Raw genomic sequence first — 24968 nt, 5'->3', positions numbered from 1 at the left:
ACAAATCTTTGTTTTTTTTGTTCTTTAAAAGCCCACCCAAGACACCAAACCTATAAAAAAGAAAAGAAAAGAACAGTTAGTAACCGTTCATAATAATAAAATAATAATAAAATAAACCAAAATTCGTATGTACTTATGAATCTTGGTTCCTCTTTTCCCAAAGGTCAGAAGCCCACCCAAAGCCTAACAAAAAAAGAAAGAACGGTTATTAGTAACTGTTCATTAATATTAAAAAAAAAATTAAAAAATTAAACCAAGATTTGTACTTACTTACGAATCTTGGTTTTTCCATACAGAAGCCCACCTGAACCTAAAAAAAAGTAAAGAACAGTTATTAGTAACTGTTAAAAAAAATATAAAAAAAATAAACTAAGATTCATACTTACAAATCTTAGTTCCTTTTTTCTCAAAGGTCGGAAGCCCACAAAACTTAAAAAAAAGAAAGAACGGTTATTAGTAACTGTTCATTAATATTAAAAAAAAAAATTAAAAAAATTAAACCAAGATTCGTACTTATTTATGAATCTTGATTTTTCCACACAGAAGTCCACCTGAACCTATAAAAAAGAAAGGAACAGTTAGTAAACTGTTCCAAAATAATAAAAAAAAATAAAAAAAATATATAAAGATTCGTACTTACAAATCTTTGGGTTTTCATTTTTTGGAAGCTTACTTGAACTATAAAAAAAAGAAAGAATGGTTAATAAACCATTCGTAATAATAATAAATAAATAAAATTAAAGATTCGTATTTACGAATCTTTAAGTTTTCGTTCTTCAGAAACCCATCTGATCCTAAAAAAAAGAAAAGAACAGTTATTAGTAAACCGTTCATATATTAAAAAAAAAACAAAAAAAAGAACCAAAATTCGTACTTACTTACGAATCTTAATTTCTTGGTTTTCCATTTTTCAGAAGCCCGCCAGATCTTAAAAAAAAAGAAAAGAACAGTTAGAACTGTTCATATATTAAAAAAAAACAAAAAAAATTAAACCAAGATTCATACAATCGTATTTACTTACAGATCTTGGTTTCTTAGTTTTTCTTTCTTCGAAAACCTATCAGATTCTAAAAAATAGAAAAAAATGGTTATTAGTAACCATTCGTAATATTTTTTTAAAAAAATAAAAAAAAATCCAAGATTCTTACGAATCTTTGGAATTTTCCCATTTTTCAAAATACAGAAGTCCACCCAAACCTATAAAAAATAAAAGAACGGTTATTAGTAACCGTTCGTAATATTTTTTTTAAAAAAAATAAAAAAAAATCCAAGATTCTTACGAATCTTGGAATTTTCCCGTTCTTCAGAATATCTGATCCTAAAAAAAGAAAAAGAACAGTTATTAATAAGGGAAGTTATATATATTACATAATATTCAGTTTAATATAAACTTACTCTCCTCCCCCCTTGTCAGATTTAATAACCAATCAAATTATAATATTTATAAATTATATATTTTATTAAGTGTAACGTAAGATTTTGGTTATCCCCCTCCCCCCTTTAATAATTATGTAATATCTGTAAGCTCCCTAACTGTTCATAATATTAAAAATAAACAAAAAAAAATAACCAAGTTTTAAACTTACAAAACTTGGTTTTTTCATTCTTCGGTAGTCATCTAAGAGCCAAATCTAAAAAAAATAAAAAGAACAGCTAGTATTAACCATTCATATTAAAAATATAAAAAAAAACTTCAAAGAATTCGTACCTACAAATCTTTAGGGTTTTTATACTTCAGAAGCTCACCTGAATGGTCGAACTTAAAAAAAAATAAAAAAAACGGTTAGTATTAACCGTTCATATTAAAAATATAAAAAAAAACTCCAAAGAATTCGTACTTATGAATATTTGGAGTTTCTATACTTCAGATGCTCACCCAAATGGCCGAACTTAAAATAAAAGTAAAAAAGAACAGTTAGTAAGAGGAGTTACATATATTACGTAATATTCAGTTTAATATAAACTTACTCCTTCCCTTGTCAGATTTAATAACCAATCAAATTATAATTATATATTTTATTAAGTATAACATAAGATTTTGGTTACCCTCTCCCCCCTTTGATAATTACGTAATATCTGTAAGCTTCCTAACTGTTCATATTAATTAAAAAATAAAAAATAATAATCCAAGTTTTGTAAACTTAGTTTTTTCATACTTCGAAAGCCCACCCAAACGGCTGAATCTAAAAAAAAGTAAAAAAAGAACGGTTAGTAACTGTTCATATTAAAAAAAAATAAAAAAAACTCCAAAGAATTCATATTTATGAATCTTTGAAGTTTCTGTACTTCAAAAGCCTACCCGAACTTTTTAAATGGGCGTCTTGAATTTAAAAAAAAAAACGAAAATGTTAGTGGAACGTTTTGTTAAAAAAGTAAAAATTTGAAGGTATATGTAGGATCCCGCTTACTTATAATAAAGGTCATCATAGAAAATTAGCCCTTTACTAATAGTTTTTACCTTACTTTTTTCTTAAATTCTATTGGTTAATTAGTTAAAAAGGAAAAAAATCATAACAATGTAACATAAAATTTCCTTTTATAGTAGGATCTGCAAAGAATTTTATATATAATTTTTACCTTAGGCTTGGGGGTGACCTATCTTATAAGTAAGCGAGGTCCTGTATGATATGTATACTTTCAAAAAAGTTAAGTGACGAAAGGAAAGGGAAAGGGTAAGAAAGGGAAAAGCAAAGGAAGGAAAAGGAAAACAAAGGGAGGGAAAGGGGAAGAAAAGAAACTAGGATGAAGGAAAAGGGAAAGGAAGAAAATTAAAAAAATTTAAAAAAGGATCATCCTTTTTTGAACTTTTATTTTAATACACGTATCGCATAACGCATAACATTTGATTAACATAATTCAACTAGTAGGTTGAATATATGTCTAATCATAGATCTTTACTAATTGAAGTCGAATTTTATTAATTCTAGTCGAATATAGGTCAAATTGTATTAAAACTGAATATTTCTTTTTTGACTAGTGTTTAGAAAAAAGAAAATAACCAAATTAAAAATTAAGAAATAGAAATAAATTCCTTAAGTTTTAGAAGTAAAAGTAAACTAAGTTATTTATAAGAAATAATGTATTTACCGCACCCTGCGTTACAAATTTATATATATTTTTATGTTTATCATTTGCCATTTTAAGGGGAGGTGCGGTGTATAAACTAAAGATTGACATAAACAATTTACAAAAAAGGAAAAATGCGTTATAACGCAGGATGCGGTAAATAAATTCACTCTATTTATAATTATTAATAATTTTAATAATTTTATTAATTTATAAATCTTTATAAATAAAATTATAAAAAAAAACTTTATTAAAATTTATTCTAATAGATCTTAATTTAACTAATGGCAAATTAGAATATATTTGAATTAATCTTAAATTAAAAATCAATCTATAAATTTTCAGATCTAGATTGCTATCTAAATTGTTTTAAAATAGAATTAAATCACTATCTTAGATTTCCAGTAATCTATTTTATAAATAAGCAGAATTCTGTTACTACTTTAAATAATATTAATTCAATTAGAATATCTAATTACTATTTCAATTATACTACTATATTATTGCATATATTGCTAAACAGGTTTATAAAAAATATTAAATAATTTTATTCAGACCATATATTAATTAAATGCGATTATAATATTAGTATCTGTTTCCTTTTTTTATTTGTTTTTAAGATAATTTTTACAGAATTTAATAAAATTATTACATTTTTTTTATCTTTAAATAATAATTCATTATTAAATTTTTACTTTAATTTATACTAGAATATATCTATCTTATTTGCATTATTATCTACTTTAATTTTATTCTATTAATACAATATAATTATATTTTTATTTGAAATTTCTTAGCATTATATAGAAATTCTATTAAACTTATCAGAATATACTATTATTTGAGAAATAAAATATGTTTAAGAGAAATTATTCAAATTTAAATGTAAAATTAAAAAGTAATAAAATTAAAGTGAACTATTGCAATTTAAAATTACAGTTAATCTTTTTATAGGTATCTTCTATATAAGAACTCCCTTTCTTAAGGCACATATTTTTTGATTTCAATTTTTTTATATATAAAATACTCTTCTATGATCATTTTATTAGTTATAAGTATAAAAGGAAAATTCTTTCTGGCGATCATATGGACCATTTTTTCACAAGAAAATTTTAGCAACCTTTTCATTAAAAATGGCTTCTAGCACTAATACCTGACCTTAAGTTGACTATTTAAAGGTCAAATAACTTATTAACAACCTCAGAGATAGTTCTTTTCTTGACTTTTTAAAGGCTGGCCTAAGAGAATATACCGCAAATAATATAAGTGAAAGACACATAGTAGATAGTAGATACTGTAGTTAATATACTGCTGATAAAGACTTAGCTCTTATAAAACTTTATTATTTGAATTTCAAGACATTTTTAATACCTTTGAAATGAGAAATCTCAACAAACTTTACCACTTTTTCTTTATTATACTTACGTACTCTCAACATTTTCAACTCTTACTTGGTCAGGAGGTTAACAAATTTTGAGACAAAAGTTTGATGACATCATCACAACAATCCAATTATGCATCCAGTTTCACAAAAAATGACTTGATGAATATGGAAATTTATGCATACCCTGAACTTCAATCACAATTACAGATGAAGGTAGCACAAATTGAGTCAAAATTAGCCCAGATTGATGCGTTACCCATCACTGTGCTAATTACTCTTAAAGTAGATGCCACACCTTTTACTTCTAAAGGAAAAGAAACAAAGCGAGTTTCCTATGTGGAAGTAGTTAAATAGGACTCAAATAGTGACTTCAACAGACTGAGCTCGCCTTTTCTTAATATGAACAAAAAGAAGAAAAGAACTGTATCCATTTCAAAAACTAGCTCATCTAGTATTAGCCGTAAGGCTCCCAAGAAACAACCAGTTATACTAGCATCCAAAACAATTAGTACTGTGATGACTGGATATAATCCTGAACTTAAGAAGAATGTTCATGAATTTACAGTATATAATATCCCCTCCAGATGGATCCAACTTGATGTCCTTAATCACTTAAAGGATTGGGTTTATGTTATTATGATTAAATTTAAATCACAACAGAAATACACTACTATTACCACCCCAGTAAATAGTTTTTGTATAAATTTGTACCAAATGGGCTCATCCATATATAATTGGCTCTAGATTGGCTTAAATTTGGATTATTTATTGCATAAATTTGAGCTAATTTCGAGCCAATGAGCCCGTTTGGTATAAATTTATACAAAAACTATTTACTGGGCACGTTAGTGGACTACAACAAGATGGCTTTAGATTTATGGAATGGTGAAGTTTAGACTGCTTCACTTAAAGGTTTACCTGTAAGATAGTTTCTGGCCGACTGGGATCTCAAACAAAGGAAAGAATGGAAATGATTTCAGGCAGTGTTAATAGGAGTTTTTGCTTTTACCACTATTGCAATTTTTTACCCAGATAACCCTGCTCACTTAATCTTTACACCTACTGGGTGTAAAGCATTTAAATTAATTCAAGATAGAGGTACCCGCAAATTGATAATTTACTATGAAACATGGGCTGACTTGGATAAAGTTATTGGTAAGGCTTTCAGTTTAACTGATTTTACAGGTGATTGAAAAGGTACTACAGTCAACTCCCTCTATAGTCACTCCCGTTATAGTCACATTCTACTATATAGTCACACCAGTTGAATGTTCAAAACACTTTATTATTAAAATTTATCCTATATAGTCACAATCTATCTATAGTCACTATCACACCTATCCTCAAAAATCTTATATTAAAAAGAACCGTTTATAATCACAGTTATATAAAGAATATATTAAATAACTTGGCATCTAATAATCGTACAAAGATGTATCATAGCTTGTTAGAATCGTCTCACTGAGACGAATCGAATGGTGGTAGTTTTATCCTTTTCCTTGTGCAAACAGTCTTATGACTTTATCTTTTATTTATACTTTGGACTTCGAAAAATAATCGAACAATATTACAAAAATAAGAAAATAAACTAATAAAAAATAAAAAGAGTAGCTTCACGACTCATACAAGTAAAGAAATCTAAACTAAAACAAAATTAAAGCAAAGAAAAACTGAACTATTACAGAATCGCATACCCCAACTTTACCCGAAGGCCAGTGTGAGTCAACTATCCAACATCCAAAAATCCAGTCCGTTACCAGAAAGAAATCCTAAGAGGTTGAACTGTTAAGCGGCGCAGAAAATCCAAGTGCGAAATCCAAGATCCACCCCGAATTATAGAAGAGGATATCCAAGAAATCCAGGAATCCTGAGAAACTGACGCCAAAGAAGAGTTGTGTAGTTGTGAAGAAGTAATATTAGGAAAAGAATTTGTAGATGGGCCACGTAATTTAGAAGCAGCCGAGATACCCTGCGACTCCTCCCAAGCATGGAAAAGAACATTCCGACACAGCCAAATTTCACCATATAATTCGACTTGGAAGTCATTAAGAAGGGGAGAAATAATCTTGTATATAATAGAGAGAGGGAAGTATTGATTTAAAAATGCCGTTAAATGCGCAGGCAACAAGCCTCGAGTAAGCCAAAGACAGGATGAAGAAGGAGCTTCATAATTCCAACAATCCAAAGCAGAAAATTCAGTTTGAAAGGAAATATCCAAAGATTTCAAGGATAGGAAAGAAGATAAACAAGAATCTCTAAATTTAATGACTTCAGACCGGTGTGTTAAACAGGGATTTAAATCTGGTAAAATATAAGGACAAGTCCAAAGATGGTTCAAATCTTCAGGAGCAGAATTACACTGCGGACAGAGCCAGTCAGGAGAATATAAGTAAGGTTTGCGTTGTTGAAGAGTAGTTAAGGTAGGCAACATATCCAAAAGAAGTTTAATGCGGAAGATCCAAAATTCAGGACGACCATTCCTATGTGAAGCAAAACCTTTAATTTGTGAAAGGCAAAAATATATACCAGCCCAATCAAAAAGTGAAGGAGAACCAAGAGCAGTAAAACGCGCTAGTGAACAGAAAGATAAAAGAGCACGAGCATCTGCAATAGAGCGGAGAAAATGTCGAATATTCACGTCAATAGGCAGGGAGTTAAAAGTCAACAAGCATGGAGCAGAACAAAATGTTGAAAGTAGAGTAGTGGGTTGTAAAGACGAATGAGCATCTTTTGCCAGAGAATCTGCTTGTATATTGTAGATATCATCGCCATGAGCAGGGACTTTAATCAAATCGACATTAAGATTACGATCCATGATAAGTTGTCAAATAGAAAGCCAAAGAAGATGATTAGGTTCTCGGAAAGAACTTCGGTGAGAAAGGAAAGATCAACAAACCGTGACCATAGTGAAATTAACTGACTACAATCAGTATAAATAGAGATTGATGAATCACGGAAAAGGGCATTCAATCCTAATAGAACAGCAGAAATTTCAGAACGCAACGCGGAAGGAAAATAAGAAGGGAGATGCATGGAAGAAGATTCCAGAACAAGTCCATCATCATCAAGAGCAATCCAAGCAGAAGTCATGGAAGAAGGCGAAGAATCATTGGCAGGATGGAACGAACCATCAGTGTATAAAGATTGCACTGAAAGTGGTAAAATGGTGTCTTCAATTCTATCGATACTATCCTTAAAAAGAGGAGAAAGAGCGGGAGACGCGTTCGAAAAATGAACGAGAGCCAAGGAGGTTGCATAACTCCATGAAGTAGATAGAGTAATGGGGAGATAAGCCGCGAAAACTTTGGCATTTCTAGTAGGATAGCCCACAGTATCCGATAGGATTACATTAAAAAAGCATTTTTCGCTATTACAGCGTTGTCTGATGGCAGATTTCATGGATAAGGCGGGAATGTTAAGAGCACAACCGGGACAAGGGTCATAGGATCGTTCATCAGCCGAGGTAGATACAGGAAGCCAATGAGACATAATAGCCGAGTTTTGTTTCTTATAAGTGATACACACACGACCAACAGATAAAGTATGAGTAGCGAGTCGAAGTAATAGCCCATTGAGGATAAAAGGAATAATCTTTAACAGTATGATCTAATAAACAAGGAGAAGCTAAAGTAAAAGAAAAATTAATAAAATATGAAGATAAAAGTAAAGTAGAAGAAGAAGAAGAGAGAAAATTATTATTGATAAAAGTAAACCAATTAGGGATCCGTCCTTTACGACCAACGATGCCAAGATAACGAAGGTCAGGCCAATTCATAAGATAACGTCCACAAGGAGAAACCAGCTGAGCAAGCACAAATATATTCAAGTTTTTCCAAAGTTTCCAACTCGATTGAAAAATGGAATGAGGTAGAATAGATCGGAGTGGCAGAGCAGGTTGTAGATCGTGCCTCGGAGGCCGGAAGGAAAGAGACCACGTGATGTTCAAACGCGAAGAAAACAATAACGAATTAAACAAAGTGTGCGTTCTTAAAGAAACAATCTGCGACCATGGTTCTAAGTTAATAGTAGTCGGGCAACTTTCAGCACCCAAATATCCTTGAAGATAAGAGATAGCATAAAGAGCAAAATCTTTGAAATCGGGGTGAATGAAAATTTTTTGCCAAGATGCGATATGGGAGGAAAGAAAGCGATAGAAAGCATTTTGAATCGAAAAGGGAAGTTTAAGAAATAACAAGGGCAACGGAGTAGTCGTAGCAAGACCAGCTTTTCTTCGAAGTACTGAAAACAGGGGCTTGACAATTGATTGAATAGTACTTTCAGAGAAAAGGGTAGTTTGAAGACGGAATTCCAATCGCGGAAGAAGGACAGCATTATAGAGATACGCCACATGCTGAGCTAATAATTTCTTTGGTCCAGGAGAGCTGCCATATCTTTAACCATGGAACGCGCTTGTTTGAGAACAAAATCAGAAGAGGCAGATAAAGAAAACCAAACGCCTAAAAAGCGAAATGAAGTATTAAGAGATAAAGAAGAAAGGGAAAGAGAAATATCGGAAACTAAAGAAGAAGGTAAAAATTCAAAAATAATCTTTGAAGAAGGCGAAGAAGATGAAAGAAGAACATATTTTGCTGAATTAGCTTGAACATTATTTAAAGTATAAAATTCAGCAGTAATAGAAAGACGGTCTTCTATGCCAGATTTTGAAGAAGCAAGAAGTGTAGAATCATCCATAAACGTTAAATGTGAAATTGGTAAAGAATGTTGTTCAAATTCAAGTGGAGAATAATTTAAAAGAGCTGAAGATTTTAAAATAAAAGGATCTCGTGCTTCTTGATTCAAAACAGTGAGTAAGGGATCCAAATAAATAACCCAAAGGAGAGGGGAAATGATTTCTCCTTGATCGATACCAACACGTACTCTATAAGCAGCTGTATCACCATGACAAGTAATTATCTTATTATTTCATCGTGTAAAAAGATTTAAAATAAATCGCACTAAAAGTGCAGGGATATGTAACCTATCTAAAGCTAATTTGAGCATATTTAAATCCATAGAATCAAAAGCTTTAGAGATATCTTGAGAAACGATCCATAGTTCCTGATCATCAGTAGAGTCATGTTTATGTTGATGGATAATCGCATCAAGCATTTTGATAGGGACGTCAGTAGAACCACCGGGTAAGCCAGCAAAGTTACCACCTTGCAGAACTTTATTATCAGCAAGAATGTTGGAGAGACGATTCGTGACGACCTTAACTACACATTTTCGAACAGTTTCCAGAAGAGTAATAGGTCGAGTGTTCTTAAGTTGAGCATCAAAATCGTGAGGTTTAGGAATAGGATAAACCACAGCTTCACGCCAGTCAGCAGGAATATCACCGCGGGAAAGGCAGGTATTGGCCAGTAAAAGAGAGAAATCCAAGGCTTCACCGGACAGATGTTTAATCATCTCATAAGAAATTTTTGAAGGGCCGGAAGCTTTGTTGTTTGGCATGGAGGAAATCACAGCAGACCATTCTTGCAGGGAAATAGGCGCCAAAACAGGATCATATAATGAAGCAGACACATTTGTAAGAGGAGTGTAAGCTTGTTGCCATCGGGCGGGAAATGAAGTGATGGAAGAATAGCGGACCAACGGAGGAGAGACAATTGATTGAAAATGAGAAATAGCAGCTTGTTTAATGTCCGAAGGATCCGTTAATAAAGTAGGAGTTGAGTCCAGTACGACCAGGACACGATCAAGAACAATCGAGCGTTTTTCTACTGATAGGGCAGAATCTATGAAGGTGCCAAGCGAGTTCGAAAAGTGTTCGTCACGTAGTGCAGTATAATATTCCACTGAGTCCGTAAGGTGTTGGGCGAATTTAGTAGATAAAAAGGCAGAAACTAAATTCTTCTGTGATCGTAAAAACGATTTAAATACAGATACAGGGGTTGTAGAATAGGTAGGAACTGAGTAATCAGGGAGTAAGGATGCAAGATTTTCAAGATGGGAGGGCAAAGCAGCAGACATTTGCGCAATCTGAGTAGGCCGATTAGAACGACGAGTAGTAAGCCGATATAAAAATCGATCTAAAAACTTGTTAATAGCAATAAGTTTAGTTAATTCAGGAGAGTATGAATGTCGGTGCGTATTGGAGACTTTTTGAAAGGGTAAAGTTTCAATTGCAGCACTAATTATGGCAGCTTTCAATGCATGCCACATACGATCAAGAGAAAGAGAGGAGAAATCAAAATTGGGGTGATATTGTCTATCTAAATAAACTCCAAGAGAATCATCTACTTCAGTGGTAAAATTATTCCATTGTTCAACTGAAGTGGAAGCGTAAGAGAAAATAGTACGCAATTCATGTTTTTGCTTAAGACGAGATTTAGCCAAAATAGCCAAGCAAGAACTAAAGTCAAAAACAGTTGAAAGAACTTTGTGATCTGTAAAAGGACGATCAATGAGATCCGGGCAAGTAACCACTTGCGAAAAAAGACCAGGGGCAGGAAAACCAGGTGAAGACCAAATATAATCCAGTCTAGAAGATCCATTATCATGAAAGAAAGTGGGATCAGGACCATTTGTAGAGGAGTGAGCTTGATGATCGGTAAAAAACCGAGAAGAAAGCAAGCGAAGAAGCTTAAAATGATTAGGTGAATGATTAGAATGAGCGATTACATCAGCATTGAAGTCGCCAAGAATAACTACAAAATAATTATTAGCTCGGGCATAATCGAGCCAAGAAAGAAGTTTGGCAATAAGATCATTGCAAATAGATTGATGAACGGAACCAGAAGGGGGATAATATATAGAAATAATAGAAATTTTAGTTTGATGAAAGAACAAGTCTAATTTAAGAAGTCGACCGTTCCAAGGATCAATTGTTTGAACATGTTTATGAAGGGGATTTCGTAACAAAATACCAACACCATCATGAGGGCGAAAAGAAGATGAACAAGCCCAATAGGACTTAAAGTGATGTTGGGAGTGTTCATTTTTAAAAATAAATTTAGCATTTGAAGGGGATAGACGCGTATCATTAATAGATAAAGCACCAAAAGAGGAGTGGAGAAAAAAATTAAGCAAATGTTGTTGTCGAACTGGGGAACATAAACCATTAACATTTAATTGACCAAATTTAATAAGGGGAGAGGGGTGAGGGGAAAAATTATATTTATTGTTGTCTATCATTATTACACCCTGATAAATCGGTAATAAAGAAGAGGGAAAAAGAGAACAATTATTGATTAGCTTGGCCTTGTTGCCGAGCTAGGATGAGGTTGTTTTGTTGGATTCCTTCTTTAATCGAGCCAGCCAAAGAGGCAACAGTGTCAGAAAGAGAGGAGAGTCGCTGTTCCATATCAATAGGAGAGGAAGAGGTGACGTTAGAAGGTGGAATGGGAGCAAAATGAGGAATTGGGGAAAAACCACTTGTTGATTGCAAAGGAGGAGAATTAACATCAACGAGGACATTATTATCATTTCGATTCACTGTATCATCCCATCCTTGCATAGAGGAAGGGATGTAGGAAGGAGGTTTAGCGACAAAGGGGCCAGGAATAGGAGTACGAGCAGCCATAGCAGATTCCAAATTAGTGATGCGGCTGTTCATAGAAGCAAATTGTGTGGTAAGAAGGGCTAATTCTTCAACTACTTTTTCAAGAGCAGCACCAATAGATTTCCAATCAGTAAGCACAGTAGGAGGAGCAGGGTATGTAACATCTATGCCATCAATATAGTAATCAAGTTCGTTTGCATCAGGAATACGACGACGTTGATTATTATTATTGTGATTAAGGTTGTCGCGATTCCATGGGCGACGTTGAGAGCGAGAACGAGATTGTTGTCTGTTATTAGGTCTGGACTTAGAACGATGGCGAGAAGCGTTGGTACGGCTTTGTCCATCATTATTGTTATCAGGGCGGGCAAAACGGTTATGTCGTTTAGCAGGATGAGAAGGAGGTAGATGCTTATTATATAAAGCACGTAATTTATCATTAGATTGCCAAAGGGCGAAGGGCGATTAGGTCTAGATGAAGAACCACATCGATCAGGGTTACAATTAGGACGACCACATCGATGACAAAGAGAAGTGACTTCATCCGGAGAATGCCAGGTAAGGCCAACTTTCTTGAGGGCGCATGAAATAGATTTAGCATTTTCCATAGCCGTTTCAGAGGCAAAATGGCAATAGGCGTAAGGTTTGGGATTGTAAGAATTCATAGAGAAGGGAACATTGATAGATTTAGCGGAAATTTCATCGGCAATTTCAGCAAGATCGACCGCTATAGTGCCACGCGGGAGACCGGCAAGTAAAGCGACATAAGCGCGTCTTTCAGCGCGTTGTTCGGAGCTGAAAAGTAGCGGGGCAGATACGCAAACAATGTCCTCCACAAAGGACGCCCCAGGTAGAGTCGAGGTTCTGTAAAGCACCAGTAGATTCAAAGGTAATGTATGCAGTACGATAAAGTTTAGATAAACGGGTATGGCAACGAGTAATATTGCCGTAACGAGAAAAGGTACCACGCAAAAGAGCGTCAGTTAGAAAAAGGGGGATATCGGTAACCACCAGGGTACGCGCGTGTTCATCAGCCTTAATAGCCTGGGGGTCATATGCATGGAAATGCAAGCCAAATAAAGAATCCATAGGGGAGGCTGTGGCTTTGTCAAGATCTTCCTTTTTTCGGAAGTGGACGATGATCCTCTTCAAATCGTTGGATCCACTACACGTGGCACGACTACCATAAGAGGAGAACAGGGAAAGTTGTCGATCAACCGCGTCACACGCGTCGCGGTTCGAAGCGAAGTGATTCCAAAAGCCATCGACGTCATTAGGAGCGGCCGAGGCGTAGAAAAGTGTAGGTTGAGATTGTACTGCAGCTTGGGACGCGTTCGGAGAGGCAGCACGTTCAGGGAAGGAGACTGCGGGAGTAATTTCAGGGCTTTTGCCTTTATCGTTGTTGTTAGCAGGGGCGTGCTGCGAAGCATCGAGAGAGGAGGTATCGGGTTGAGAAGGTATCTCAGCGGAAGTTGTCTCAACAGGGCCAGGAGGCGTGAGAGGTTTATCAACATCCGATGACGAGTCTTCGGCGCTGACTCTGGTACGTTTATTAGTAGAGGTGGTCGAAGGTGGGGTGTTCGAAGGGCCAGATATAGAGGAACCTTGACCAGAAACGTTGCCTGCTGGAGAGCTAGAGGCAGGACGTTTAGAAGTAGTATCGTTGTTAGACTTGTTGTTTTTCTTTTTCTTGTCTGTAGTCATTTTGTAAAGTGTCGTAGTTATCTAAAATAAAGAAAATATAAAGAAAAAGTAATAAAAAACTTTGAAAAAAATTTTTTATTTTTTCGTAAATATTGTCAAGTGAGCAGAACGGGAGAGAGTAGTTTAGTTTTATCCTTTTCCGATCACTGGCTGACGAGTTATTCAACAAAATGTTGAACATCGGCATTATAATATTTCTTGATTTACGTTTACTGCGCCATTTAACATTTTGCTAGATTTCTCAGTACCTAGTGATTGTAAAAAGACGATTTATAGCTCGTTGGAATCGCCTCATCGAGACGAATCGAATGGTGGTAAGCTCATCTCTCTGTGATCAATATTGAAGGAGTTATTACTTAAAACCCATTTAATATTTTTTAATTTCGGAAATTGATCTAGTGATTGGATTTCGATGTATCTTATACCATTAGAACCGTCTCATCAAGACGAATCGAATGGCGGTAAGAACATCTCTCTACGATTAATATTGGCAGAGTTATTACACAAAAACCATTAATATTTTTTTAATTTCGGAAATTAATCTAGTGATTGGATTTCGACGTATTTTATACCATTAGAACCGTCTCATCAAGACGAATCGAATGGTTGTAAGATCATCTCTCTACGATTAATATTGGCGAAGTTATGATACAATAAAGTTTTAAGTATAATTCTGGCTAAAATTATGTTAATTTTTGGCAGGAATTATAATATACAAATATAAGAAATTTTTTATATAGTCACATCTCTTTATAATCACCAAATATGGACTGTCCCAAATGTGTGACTATAAAGAGAGTTGACTGTATACCCTTAACTTAAAGTAAAGAAGGAACCAGCATCAGAAGGTGAAGGAAGATGATAATTCCAAGGTATCTCAAAATAATACTAATACATTCAAGCCAGATAAAAAATATAAGAAGACTAAGCGAACCAAGAAAATTGACAAAAGTTTAGACAGCATCGACAAACTAACTGTTTTAGCTGAAATTAGATTAATGTTAAGAAAATTAGGAATATCTTGAGGAATTCAGTACAGAATGATTAGTGGGCATAGTTTTAGGAGTGTAGTAGTTATAGGGTAGTTTTATTATCAGCTTTTACCTTTATTTTTTCCATTTTGTTTTTTTTTGTTTTTATTTTATTTCTTTTTTAGTGTGGCGTGTCATTTGACACAAGTGTGCTTGAACATTCTTATTGCACAGCGGGAGTGGAAGACTCTCATTTATTTGTATCCTGTACAGTTATATTGTTTATATAGGGTCTCAACTAATCATACTATAAATAAATAAAAAAATTAGTATAAGTATAATTACACCAATTATCAGTCCTGTATTACAATAAATAAATATAAAATTCCTCCTGTATAAGTATATAAATTACAAAAATCTGAAATTTAAAAACTTTATTTTTAATGAAAAAATTGGTAAATCTAAAACTTTCCTAAATTATAATTGGTTTTAAAAAAACATAAAAATAGTTTAGACAATTAATTTTATTATAAAAAATAGTTTTAGATTGAATTTTGATTAAACTAAAATTTTGTTTTTGTAAGCATTTTTCAAAAATTTTCATAATATCTTTAACAGATAAATGTTTTTGTAAATATTTTATATATATAATTATATTTATTATACTGAATTAATACCTTTACTAATAGGCATATCTCATTATAATCATACTATTGAATGGTCCTAAAGGTATAATTATATTTACCAATAGACATATCTTATTATAAACATACTATTAAATGGTCCTGAGAGGTATATGATTATATTTACCAATAGGTATACTTCATTATAATCATACTATTGAATGGACTTGAGAGATATGATTATAGAGGAGGTTGATTGTATAAATAAAAAATAATAATGGAAATACTTTAAAAGTAGTATTAAAGAAAAATATAAGAAACTAAGTATATTGAAATTAAAGAATATTATTATTATTTATTAATAGATAACAGATGTTGGTAATAATATATAAAATCTAATACTTTTTATTTTGCAAATTTTTTAACAGTACCTTTATGTTATTACTAACATCTGCCATCTGTTAATAAATTAAATGAATATTTTTCACAACAACTTTTAATATACTTAGTTTAAATTTCATCTTTATTAGTTTTTTTTCATATCAACATTAATACTTTACTAAAAATGACCAATTTTTTGAAATATTTTTATAGACCTAGATATAATGGCTTTCAAAACAATTGTGCAATTATTTTGTAAAATTTTTAAAATATATCAAGATATATTTAAGGTATTTTTGAGATTAAAATATTAAAATAATATCAAAGTTAATTATATTATAATAATAAAATAATAACAAAAACATTAAAAAATTATTGTGATATTATTTTGAGTTATTTTTATAGACCTAGATACAATACAATTACAAAATAATAGCAAAAATATAATAAAAACATTTTGATGTATTAAATGTATTTTTATAGTATTTTAAAATTATTACAAAATCATTTCAAAAAATTGGCCATTTTTAGTAAAGTATTCAATTTAATAATATAATTTCTTTTTTATAATATTAAATCCTTTTGGTAAGGATGCTTGCCAAAACTATTTTTTATAATAAAATTAATTGCTTAAACTGTTTTTATATTTTCTGGAACTAATTATAATTTAGAAAAGTTTTGAATTTACCAATTTTTTCATTAAAAATAAAGTTTTTGAGTTTCAGATTTTTGAATTTTATTGTTAAATAAGTTTTAGGTAGCAGCACTACCTTTTGGTTACTTATAATGATTTCAAATTTGGATAGTTTGTCTCAACTTAACAGTATTATTTCTTTCTTTATAAACTTTACTTTTAAACTTCAATAATTTCCCTTAAGCATATTAATCTGAACTTATTATTTTAATATTAATTAAATCCTAAGCAAAATTATAAGCATATTCAAAATAACTTTTAATAATTAATATTTTTATTTAATAATATTGAACTAAAACAGCTATAGATTTTTCAAATTCTACTTGCTTTTATATATTTTGCCATTTCACTAACATATTCTAAATAATCCTAAATATTCTGATCTTCTTAAATATTAATTTTTTACATATTCTTATTATTTCTTCCAAACTATAAATATAAACAAACTAAATATAAATGACTATAAATAAATATAAATGTAATTACGTGCAGGCATTTGTATTATTTATTTCATGAGAAGTTGGGTTTTTTTTCCGAAGGGAAAAAAACCTAATGTTCCCTTCCCATGAAATAAATGTGTAATCCTCTGGAACGTATCACTCATTAAATATTAACTATTTTAAACTTAACCATTTTAAACTAAAATTAGTAATTTTCCGGTTATCTATATGAGGCTGGGAAATAAGTAAACGGTCATTTATTATATTCCACTGAATGAAGAAATGAAAGGGGAAATGAAGAGAAAAGAAATTAGAAAATTCAGAATTAAAAGAAAGAAAATGGAGGAATTATAAGATTAATTTCTATTAGAATCTTTTTGTATAACCGCAAAAGTTATAAATATGTGAGAGATTCAATGAGAATTCTGCAGCATATATTTGCTTAAAATATAATAATAAAGTATTAAAATGAAAGCTTAACAGTTAATTCTATTCTTTCAAATATTAATAATGTAAGCACTAAGTGTCACTCATGATCACCTTCATACTAATTTTTAAAAATTGCGAGTGTTTATAAATGACCGGGAATCTTCGTTTAGTTATTTCCCAGTCTCATATAGGTAGCCGGGAAATTACTAATTTTAGTTTAAAATAGTTAAAATAATTAATATTTAATGAGTGACACACTCCAGGGGATTACCCATTTATTTCCAACTCCCCATGAAATAAATAATACTAATATGCTCCACTTGATTCAGACTATAATGTCCTAGAACATGTTAGTCATTATACTATGGTGTCTTGATACATATCATTAGTCATTATACTATGATGTCTTGGTATATATTAATTAGTAAACTATAGTGTATCGAGTTGGCTGACCTATCTGTTTAGACGCTTGGTTCTATGTTGAGGGTGCTGGCCTCTTGGTTGTCCATACCAAAAAAAATCGTGTTGGGTGGCGCAGTAAATCTGCAGTGCTAATTTTGGCAAGCAGTATATTTCGTCGGGAAAGAGATTTTTTATGTGGTTTATATGATTAGACTATAATTGCTTAGAATGAATTAGAATGAAACAAACTTAAAGTTCAGGGATGTATAAACAAGCAATGGTTACACTTTCATTGTGAGAGTAACACATGATTCAAATGAGTTGGCTATATATGGTAAAATAATGAGAGAAATAAAAGCCGATTGTTCAAGATTCAACTTTTTGCCGCCCGACATCTTTCCCAGATAGAGGTTTTTTTTCTTTTTAATATCAATGGTAGATGTTATTGCAAAGGTCATCGAAGATTTCAGTGCCCGTGACTTACATTCGGCACTTCTGGTTAACCGAGAATGGTGTCGAGCCACTGTTCCAATGTATTGGAAGGCTCCATTCAGTTTTACAATGAAGAGGAGTACCACCGCATTGAAGGTTTATGAATCATTTCTTGAAACGGCAGAAAAGTCTACGCAGCAAACGGTTCAAAAGCCTTTTTTCGATTACCCATTGTTTATCAAAGAACTCAATTATACAAACTTATTGGCTTGTTTAAAAATGTATGAAATGGCTAAGAAAGTTGAAGCAATACTTCAAATGCTAACAAAGTATGAGATTCGCCTAAAAACTTTTATTATAGATAATACTGGTGCGAATAATGAAAGAGTTTATAGATTGTGGACGGCACCATGTTATGCCTCAATGTTCAGTTCCCTCAATTACGTTGAAATACACACCCCTTTCCCCAAAAATAATGTTATGAAATCATTGGCAAAAAATTGCGCTGAACTGATATGTTAGTATCTTTAAATGTACGTACTATACCTATAAAAAAATTTCATTATTGACATTGTAGTACGCCTAATGGCATCTTTAAAATCATACATTTCTTTTAGTCACATTTGGATATTCATCTTCATGATACTTCCGTTCCACGTGCCGAAGAATCGATCAATCATCTTAAGGAACTTTTATCTGCTCAAACGCGTCCCTTGAACCTTCGATTGGTATTTCCAAGCGGATCTGGGAGATCGCTGCTCGAAACATTTCAGTCCCGACTTGAGTCCTTCAAACGTCTTGAACTTGTAAAATGGAACTTCAACGGTTGTGATTGGGAGTGGTTGAAAAGGTGTTCCAATTTGGTCGAATTTGCCATCACAAGCCCTTCACCTCAGGTTTCTGAGATTTTAGGTACTAAAAACGAAAGTTATCGTTTAAAAGTTTCGAAAAATTCAAAGATTTTGACCGAACATTGGCATTTTAACAAAAATGACGAAATCCCTTTAAAGTTTTACTTTCACTTGGATAAATCTTTGATGGAATCACAATCTCTGATTATAACTCAACCACGAGTTAGTCGCCGGACAAATGATCCTAAAAAGTTACAATATATTTGTGCCAACGCCATGATTAAAATGTTTAAAGAACTCGATTATTATTTTTCAGAAGATGAAGACAATTACTTAAGTACTTACGACGATTACGATGATGGTTATGACGAATCTCTTGGCATAAGTTACGAATCATATTTGGATTCCCAATTTGGTTAGTAATTTAATACCGGGATTAGATTAAAGTTTATTTTTTCTTATTATATATGTACTGTATAAAATAATATGTATTTTACTCTTAACCGGCTAGCCGTTGGCTAATAAATAAATTATCGTCTCATTTTACATGAAACTTAAATATAAAATATGGCATAATATTAATAAAAAAAAACATATAAAAGAAAGAAGATTTAGGAGGATTTATTTTTGTTGTATACATTTCAGAATAATTATTTTTTACATAACTTTAATATAGCAACACAGTTTTTTTTCATGTTAGGCTGAGAAAATAATTCCAGAAAATTGCGTCCAAGTTGTCACAGTTACTAGGACGGGAACTAAAAAAATCGATCCATTTTTTATATTCCCGTAAAAGGCTCATATTTCCAGAATTAATACCTTATATCCCGGAATTTATCGAATTATTTACATTTTCCGTGAATGGATCCGTGAAAGGCTCATTTTTACGGAGTTTTTACAGAAATAACGGATAAAATTTTTTTATAGGGAGGACGGGAGAAAAGCTTCTTTCTTCGTTTTAACCTACGTCCTAGTTGTCCTAGTTGTCCAAGTAAAATAAAGATTCTAGGAAAAATCGTAGCTATATGTTTATGGTGTATACCATTATATGGATGATATATGTTAGTTTCCCTATTGAAAAAAAAGTAAAGAATCTCGATTTTTTCTTAGACAATTGGACGGGTATTCAAATTCCCTTTAATTCGGCTTTAAATCACCATTTAGCTATATTTTTCTGTCCAAGATTCCATCCTAGCTCGTCCTAGAAAACTTGGACGAATTTTCTAGGATGGGTTGCTGGGATGTATCCTGAATTTTTGCAAGCTTTTGCCAATAGTAGTATTCCATATTTTGGTACTTTCCCACATGCTTTTTGCACATACCATAGGTAGAGGATGTAATCTTGCCACACTCCTTACATGGAACACGTTGGGGATTTCCAGTGATATCCGCATCCCTCAAGTCTATAACTTCCTCATCCACAAACTTTCCCGTTTCTTAGAATGTATTCACAGCGATAGAATGCCATCTTTTAAGATAATTTCTTTTTTGCTATAAATTGATATCAGATACTTTTTAGTTGGGAATTAATTTTTATTTTAAACTTTTTCTGGACACATATAGTATTTCTACAAAAAGTCATCTGATATATTACAATAACCCAATCCAAGCTTTCAGAGTTCCTCAATGCGCCTGCCTCATACTATTGTGGTTTAAAGCCATTGATATCAGTCAATGACTCAAAATTTGTGATGATAGTGTTAGACCAAGACATTTCCTTGGCGCAGACAATGAGGATGGAATAGAAGCCATACTCTCAGCTTGTAAAGGCCACTCCTTACATGAAATCATTGATGGCAATAAGCCACTTCATCCTGTCATTGATTTCGATTTGCCAAAAGATATATTAGATACTATCACACCCAAACTTTTGGACAATCAGATTAAAACACACCTCTTCATATTTCAACTTTCAGCATGAGACTTTCAAACATTGATTAGGTTGCAGTATTCACTGAGCTTATTTGTAAAAAACTTCCAGAAAGATTGTAAGGAAAAGGTATTATTAATAACATCACAAATAAATGATCATTTTCCTTGAATGCCAAAATTCATTAAAGAAACCAGAGATCATATTTGTATGAAAAAAGCTATTCATTTAAATAATAGAACTATCTTTAACTTTATGATTCACTTGCAATGATGCAATAAACCAGTAGTTATAGAAAGCCCTCTATTAGATATTCCAGAGCTAAAAATCAAAAAATATAATGACATAAATAGTAAAATCACTGAAGCTGAATTTGAACTAATAGAGACATTACTCCACATTTCTGATTGTACCACTCTAGTATTAAATGCTTTTCATTTAAGATTATGATTTCTACTCATATCTTCTTCTATTACTTGGCCAAGGCAGACTGTATTTTTTCCCTTTCTTTTACTACTATGTCATAGTAAAGAAGCTAGTATTGAAGGGTATAATCTCTTATACCTATTTGACAATAAGCCTAATATATTATTTCCATTATTATGCATATTTCCATCACATTATTCAATATATAATTATGAGTATATTAGTAAAAATGCATATATTATTTGAAATAAAAAATCTTATAGCTTTTTCTATTATCATGCAAACCAAGATAGATAATTTGGGTCAAGAAAAACTTACTATTAGTAAAATGGCCTTAAATTGAAAAAAAAAGTTCTCAAGCTTAGTAAAATTACAATAGCATAAAATTTTTGATTTAAATGATCATTTCATATACCCAGTAAATAGTTTTTGTATAAATTTATACCAAACAGGCTCATTGGCTTAAAATTAGCTCAAATTTATGCAAAAAATAATCCAAATTTAAGCCAATCTAGAGCCAATTATATATGGATGAACCCATTTAGTACAAATTTATACAAAAACTATTTACTGGGATAGAGAAATCTAATTTATATGTGTTGTAACTATACTTGCCATCCAAATCTAAAAGTTTGGGATTTGCTCAGTAAAAATACCAGGACAAATGGAATTTTCTGGCTTCTTTTAAAATCCCATGATGGAAAAACAGGAAAAACCTAGTTTGGATAGTCATAATTCCAAATGGCCAAATTCAGACAAATCCCAAATTTAATAGACAAATAGATAAATTTAATATGGAATTTCCTTTAAATATTATTTTGAAAATATCAAAATAAAAATTTTTTGCATGTTTAACAATTAACATGTAGGTTATAACTATCTTTGTTGTTATATACAATAGAACATGTATCTTATTGGTAATTAATATTATTATATAATTGGAGATAGATTAGTTAAATAATAATTTTAGAGAGGATACAAGTGTATAGAGTTCAAAAAGTGGGAATAGTGAACATTCAAGTGAAATAAACCTTCCATCTAATCAATTAAACAAAGAAATACCATTACCAAATATTGGAAGATGACTTAAAGGGAACATACTGTATGACAATTTTTTGCAGAAATTAATAATAAAAAAGAAAAACATTAAAGAGCAATTTGTATTCTTTATAGAATTGAAGAAAAGCAAATGAAATGAAGAGTTATTTTGCAATAAAATGCAAAAAATGTGTACCTAAAGATATTCAGCTAAATTTTTTTCAAGAAATTGATAATGAGCATAAATCTTCAGAAACTTTATCTATATCATCAAATAAAAAATGAAAAATATCTAATAGTCAGACAACTTTAGAAAACTTTTATAATGATGATAAAATTGATGAAGTAAAGAGTAATTAGACTAATGAAGCACTTATCAGATAGTTTGTCTATTCAGGAATACCTTTTGTTGTAGCTGACTTTCTATACTTTGATGATTTTACTAAATCTTTAAATAGTGGATACAACTCACCTAAATAAACTGCTTTTGCAACTACTCATTTAGATGGAGAACTTGCAAATATTACCTTAAAAATCAAAAAAAATTGGTAAAAACAAAAAATCCTACATTATGTAAGTATTTTTTTTATTAATATTACATTTTAATATAAATTTTATTAAATACATTAAATTTTTTTTTATTAAAGGGGTTAATGATTGGGCAAGTTCATTGAAGCATTTAATTTATGTATTTATTATAATGACGTCTAAATGAAAATAATACATTTATTCATTAGAAGATGTATTAAGTTTCTTACATACAGCATAGAAAAATGCTAGAAATTTTAGAAAAAATTAGTTCCAAAAAATTTTCTGCTATTATCACAAATGCAGAATCTGCAATAATGGCTGATAAATGGCAAGTTGCAAATAAGTATTTTCATGAGATGCATTGCATATCATATCCAACTTATTTTAAGTGATATTTGTAACTACCTTTAGGTAAAAAAAAAAGTACTTTCAGATTGTCAAAAAATAATTAGTTTTTTTAAGAATTCTTATTTTGCAGATGCTACTCTTAGAGAAGAAATATTTCATATATTTACTATTGGTGAAAATTTAAAAACTTCTACAAAAATAAGATCAATAGTATAGAACTATTGTAAATCTCTTTTAAGAAATAAAAATAACATCTGATCTGTTAAATTTTTATTTTATTCTTATAAAATTAATACAATTATAATTAAATATTATTTTAATTATTAAGTTTTTGAACAAGAATCACAAATTTTTGTGCATGTAAATGCAATTAAAAATTTGATTAATAATCAGCAATTTGTAGAATAACTTTGGAATTTCATTGCTCCAGTAAAAAAAAGTAGTAAAAAATATAAAATTTCAAAATACAATTTTAGCTGATGTATTTGTAGAATTGGTAAAAATAGCCATTGCCATTGTCACCCATATCTGCCATCTGTGAATAAACAAATATACCTACACATATCGAGTACCTGATTTTTTGCATTTTTACTACACATATTGGGTATATATCTGATGCATATTTGCTATCTGATATATTAATTTTTAACCAGTGTATATGATAATAATATAAAGTATTAAGTTTCATGGTAAAGATAGAAAAATTTTAAATCTATAGCAATTGAAATAAAAATAAATAATGCAATATTTCTAATTTACACTTATTACTATAATTCATTTTTATAATATTCCATTTCACCTTATATTTATAAAATTTATTACTTAATGTATTAATTTTTTTATTGTAAATACAATCACTAGTTAAAATAGTCCAATTTGGCTAGATTTTGTATAGACAAATTTAGCCCAAATTATGGCTGAAATCTGGTTAAAGTTTGACAAATCTTTTAACTAAAAGTTTATATTGAATATTAATTTAGATTGCCACTTGATTAAGTTTTAACCTACAATTCACATAGTATTTTTATACTGAATATTTAGTAATTCATAAAATTGTATTTTATTTAATATTAATAATTTTATTATATAATATATTTAATACTAATAATATTCTATTTTTGCTTACAATATATTTAATACTATAATTTGCATATATAATATATTATCTTCAGTATCTATTTGTTTTTCAATTCTTATCATCTATAACAAAAAATCCAGAATTTAGTAAAGAAACCTATAAAAAAAAAAAAAAATGTTAGTATTAATGTTCTTAACAAGAAAGTAAAAAAAAACTTATCTTGTATTCATTTCATCTTCAATGGTCCAGAAAGTCATTCCTAAAAAAATATATTAAAGAATGTTTAGTAAAATATTCTTAATTCGTGATCCGCGTAAAAAGTAGAGAATCTAATTATTAAAAACCAGGGTTAAGTTATATATAGTAATATATAATAGCGTGAAATCTGATAACGTGGCAAATTAAAATACGAATTTTTTAAATATGATGTAAAAACTAAAACCATTAGCATAAAATTATACCATTTAGCTAACTTTTTACTAGAAGTCTGGTAAAATTTTCAATAATTAGAAATAACTTTCCTATAAGCCTAAAAGTGAAAATCCATTATTCGCAACATTATAAAATAAGGCATTTTTACCTTTACGCCTATAAGTAAGTCATTTATAGTGCTCAAAAAATTTACCGGACTTTCAACAAAAAGTAAGCCAAATAACATAATTTGATGGCAATAAACTTAGTTTTTATATTATATTTTAACAATTAGTACTTTGGTTTGCCATGACATCAGATTCTGCGCTATTATATAATGACCTCCAATTTTTGATATAGGACTCTCTACTTTATTTGCGGATCA

General features: G+C 30.8%; 3 protein-coding genes across 3 annotated transcripts; all 3 read left to right on the top strand.

Annotated features, from left to right (window-relative positions):
- Positions 1-4555: 4555 nt before the first annotated feature.
- Positions 4556-4804, top strand: OCT59_026185 (uncharacterized protein; the record flags this gene model as incomplete). The annotated part of the gene is made up of 1 exon (XM_066143001.1): positions 4556-4804. The coding sequence occupies one exon, from the start codon at positions 4556-4558 to the stop codon at positions 4802-4804; it is 249 nt and encodes an 82-aa protein (XP_065992562.1).
- Positions 4805-4849: 45 nt separating this feature from the next.
- On the top strand, positions 4850-5643 carry OCT59_026184 (uncharacterized protein; the record flags this gene model as incomplete). The annotated part of the gene is made up of 2 exons (XM_025325208.2): positions 4850-5134; positions 5431-5643. 2 exons carry the CDS (start codon positions 4850-4852, stop codon positions 5641-5643), a joined length of 498 nt encoding a protein of 165 aa, XP_025182252.2.
- Positions 5644-18030: 12387 nt separating this feature from the next.
- Positions 18031-19301, top strand: OCT59_026183 (uncharacterized protein; the record flags this gene model as incomplete). The annotated part of the gene is made up of 2 exons (XM_066143000.1): positions 18031-18507; positions 18648-19301. 2 exons carry the CDS (start codon positions 18031-18033, stop codon positions 19299-19301), a joined length of 1131 nt encoding a protein of 376 aa, XP_065992561.1.
- Between the last annotated feature and the right edge of the window lie 5667 nt (positions 19302-24968).

Source organism: Rhizophagus irregularis, chromosome 6 (genome assembly GCF_026210795.1).
Source record: "Rhizophagus irregularis chromosome 6, complete sequence".
Taxonomy (NCBI): domain Eukaryota; kingdom Fungi; phylum Glomeromycota; class Glomeromycetes; order Glomerales; family Glomeraceae; genus Rhizophagus; species Rhizophagus irregularis.
This window is presented reverse-complemented; position numbering and strand designations above follow the sequence as displayed.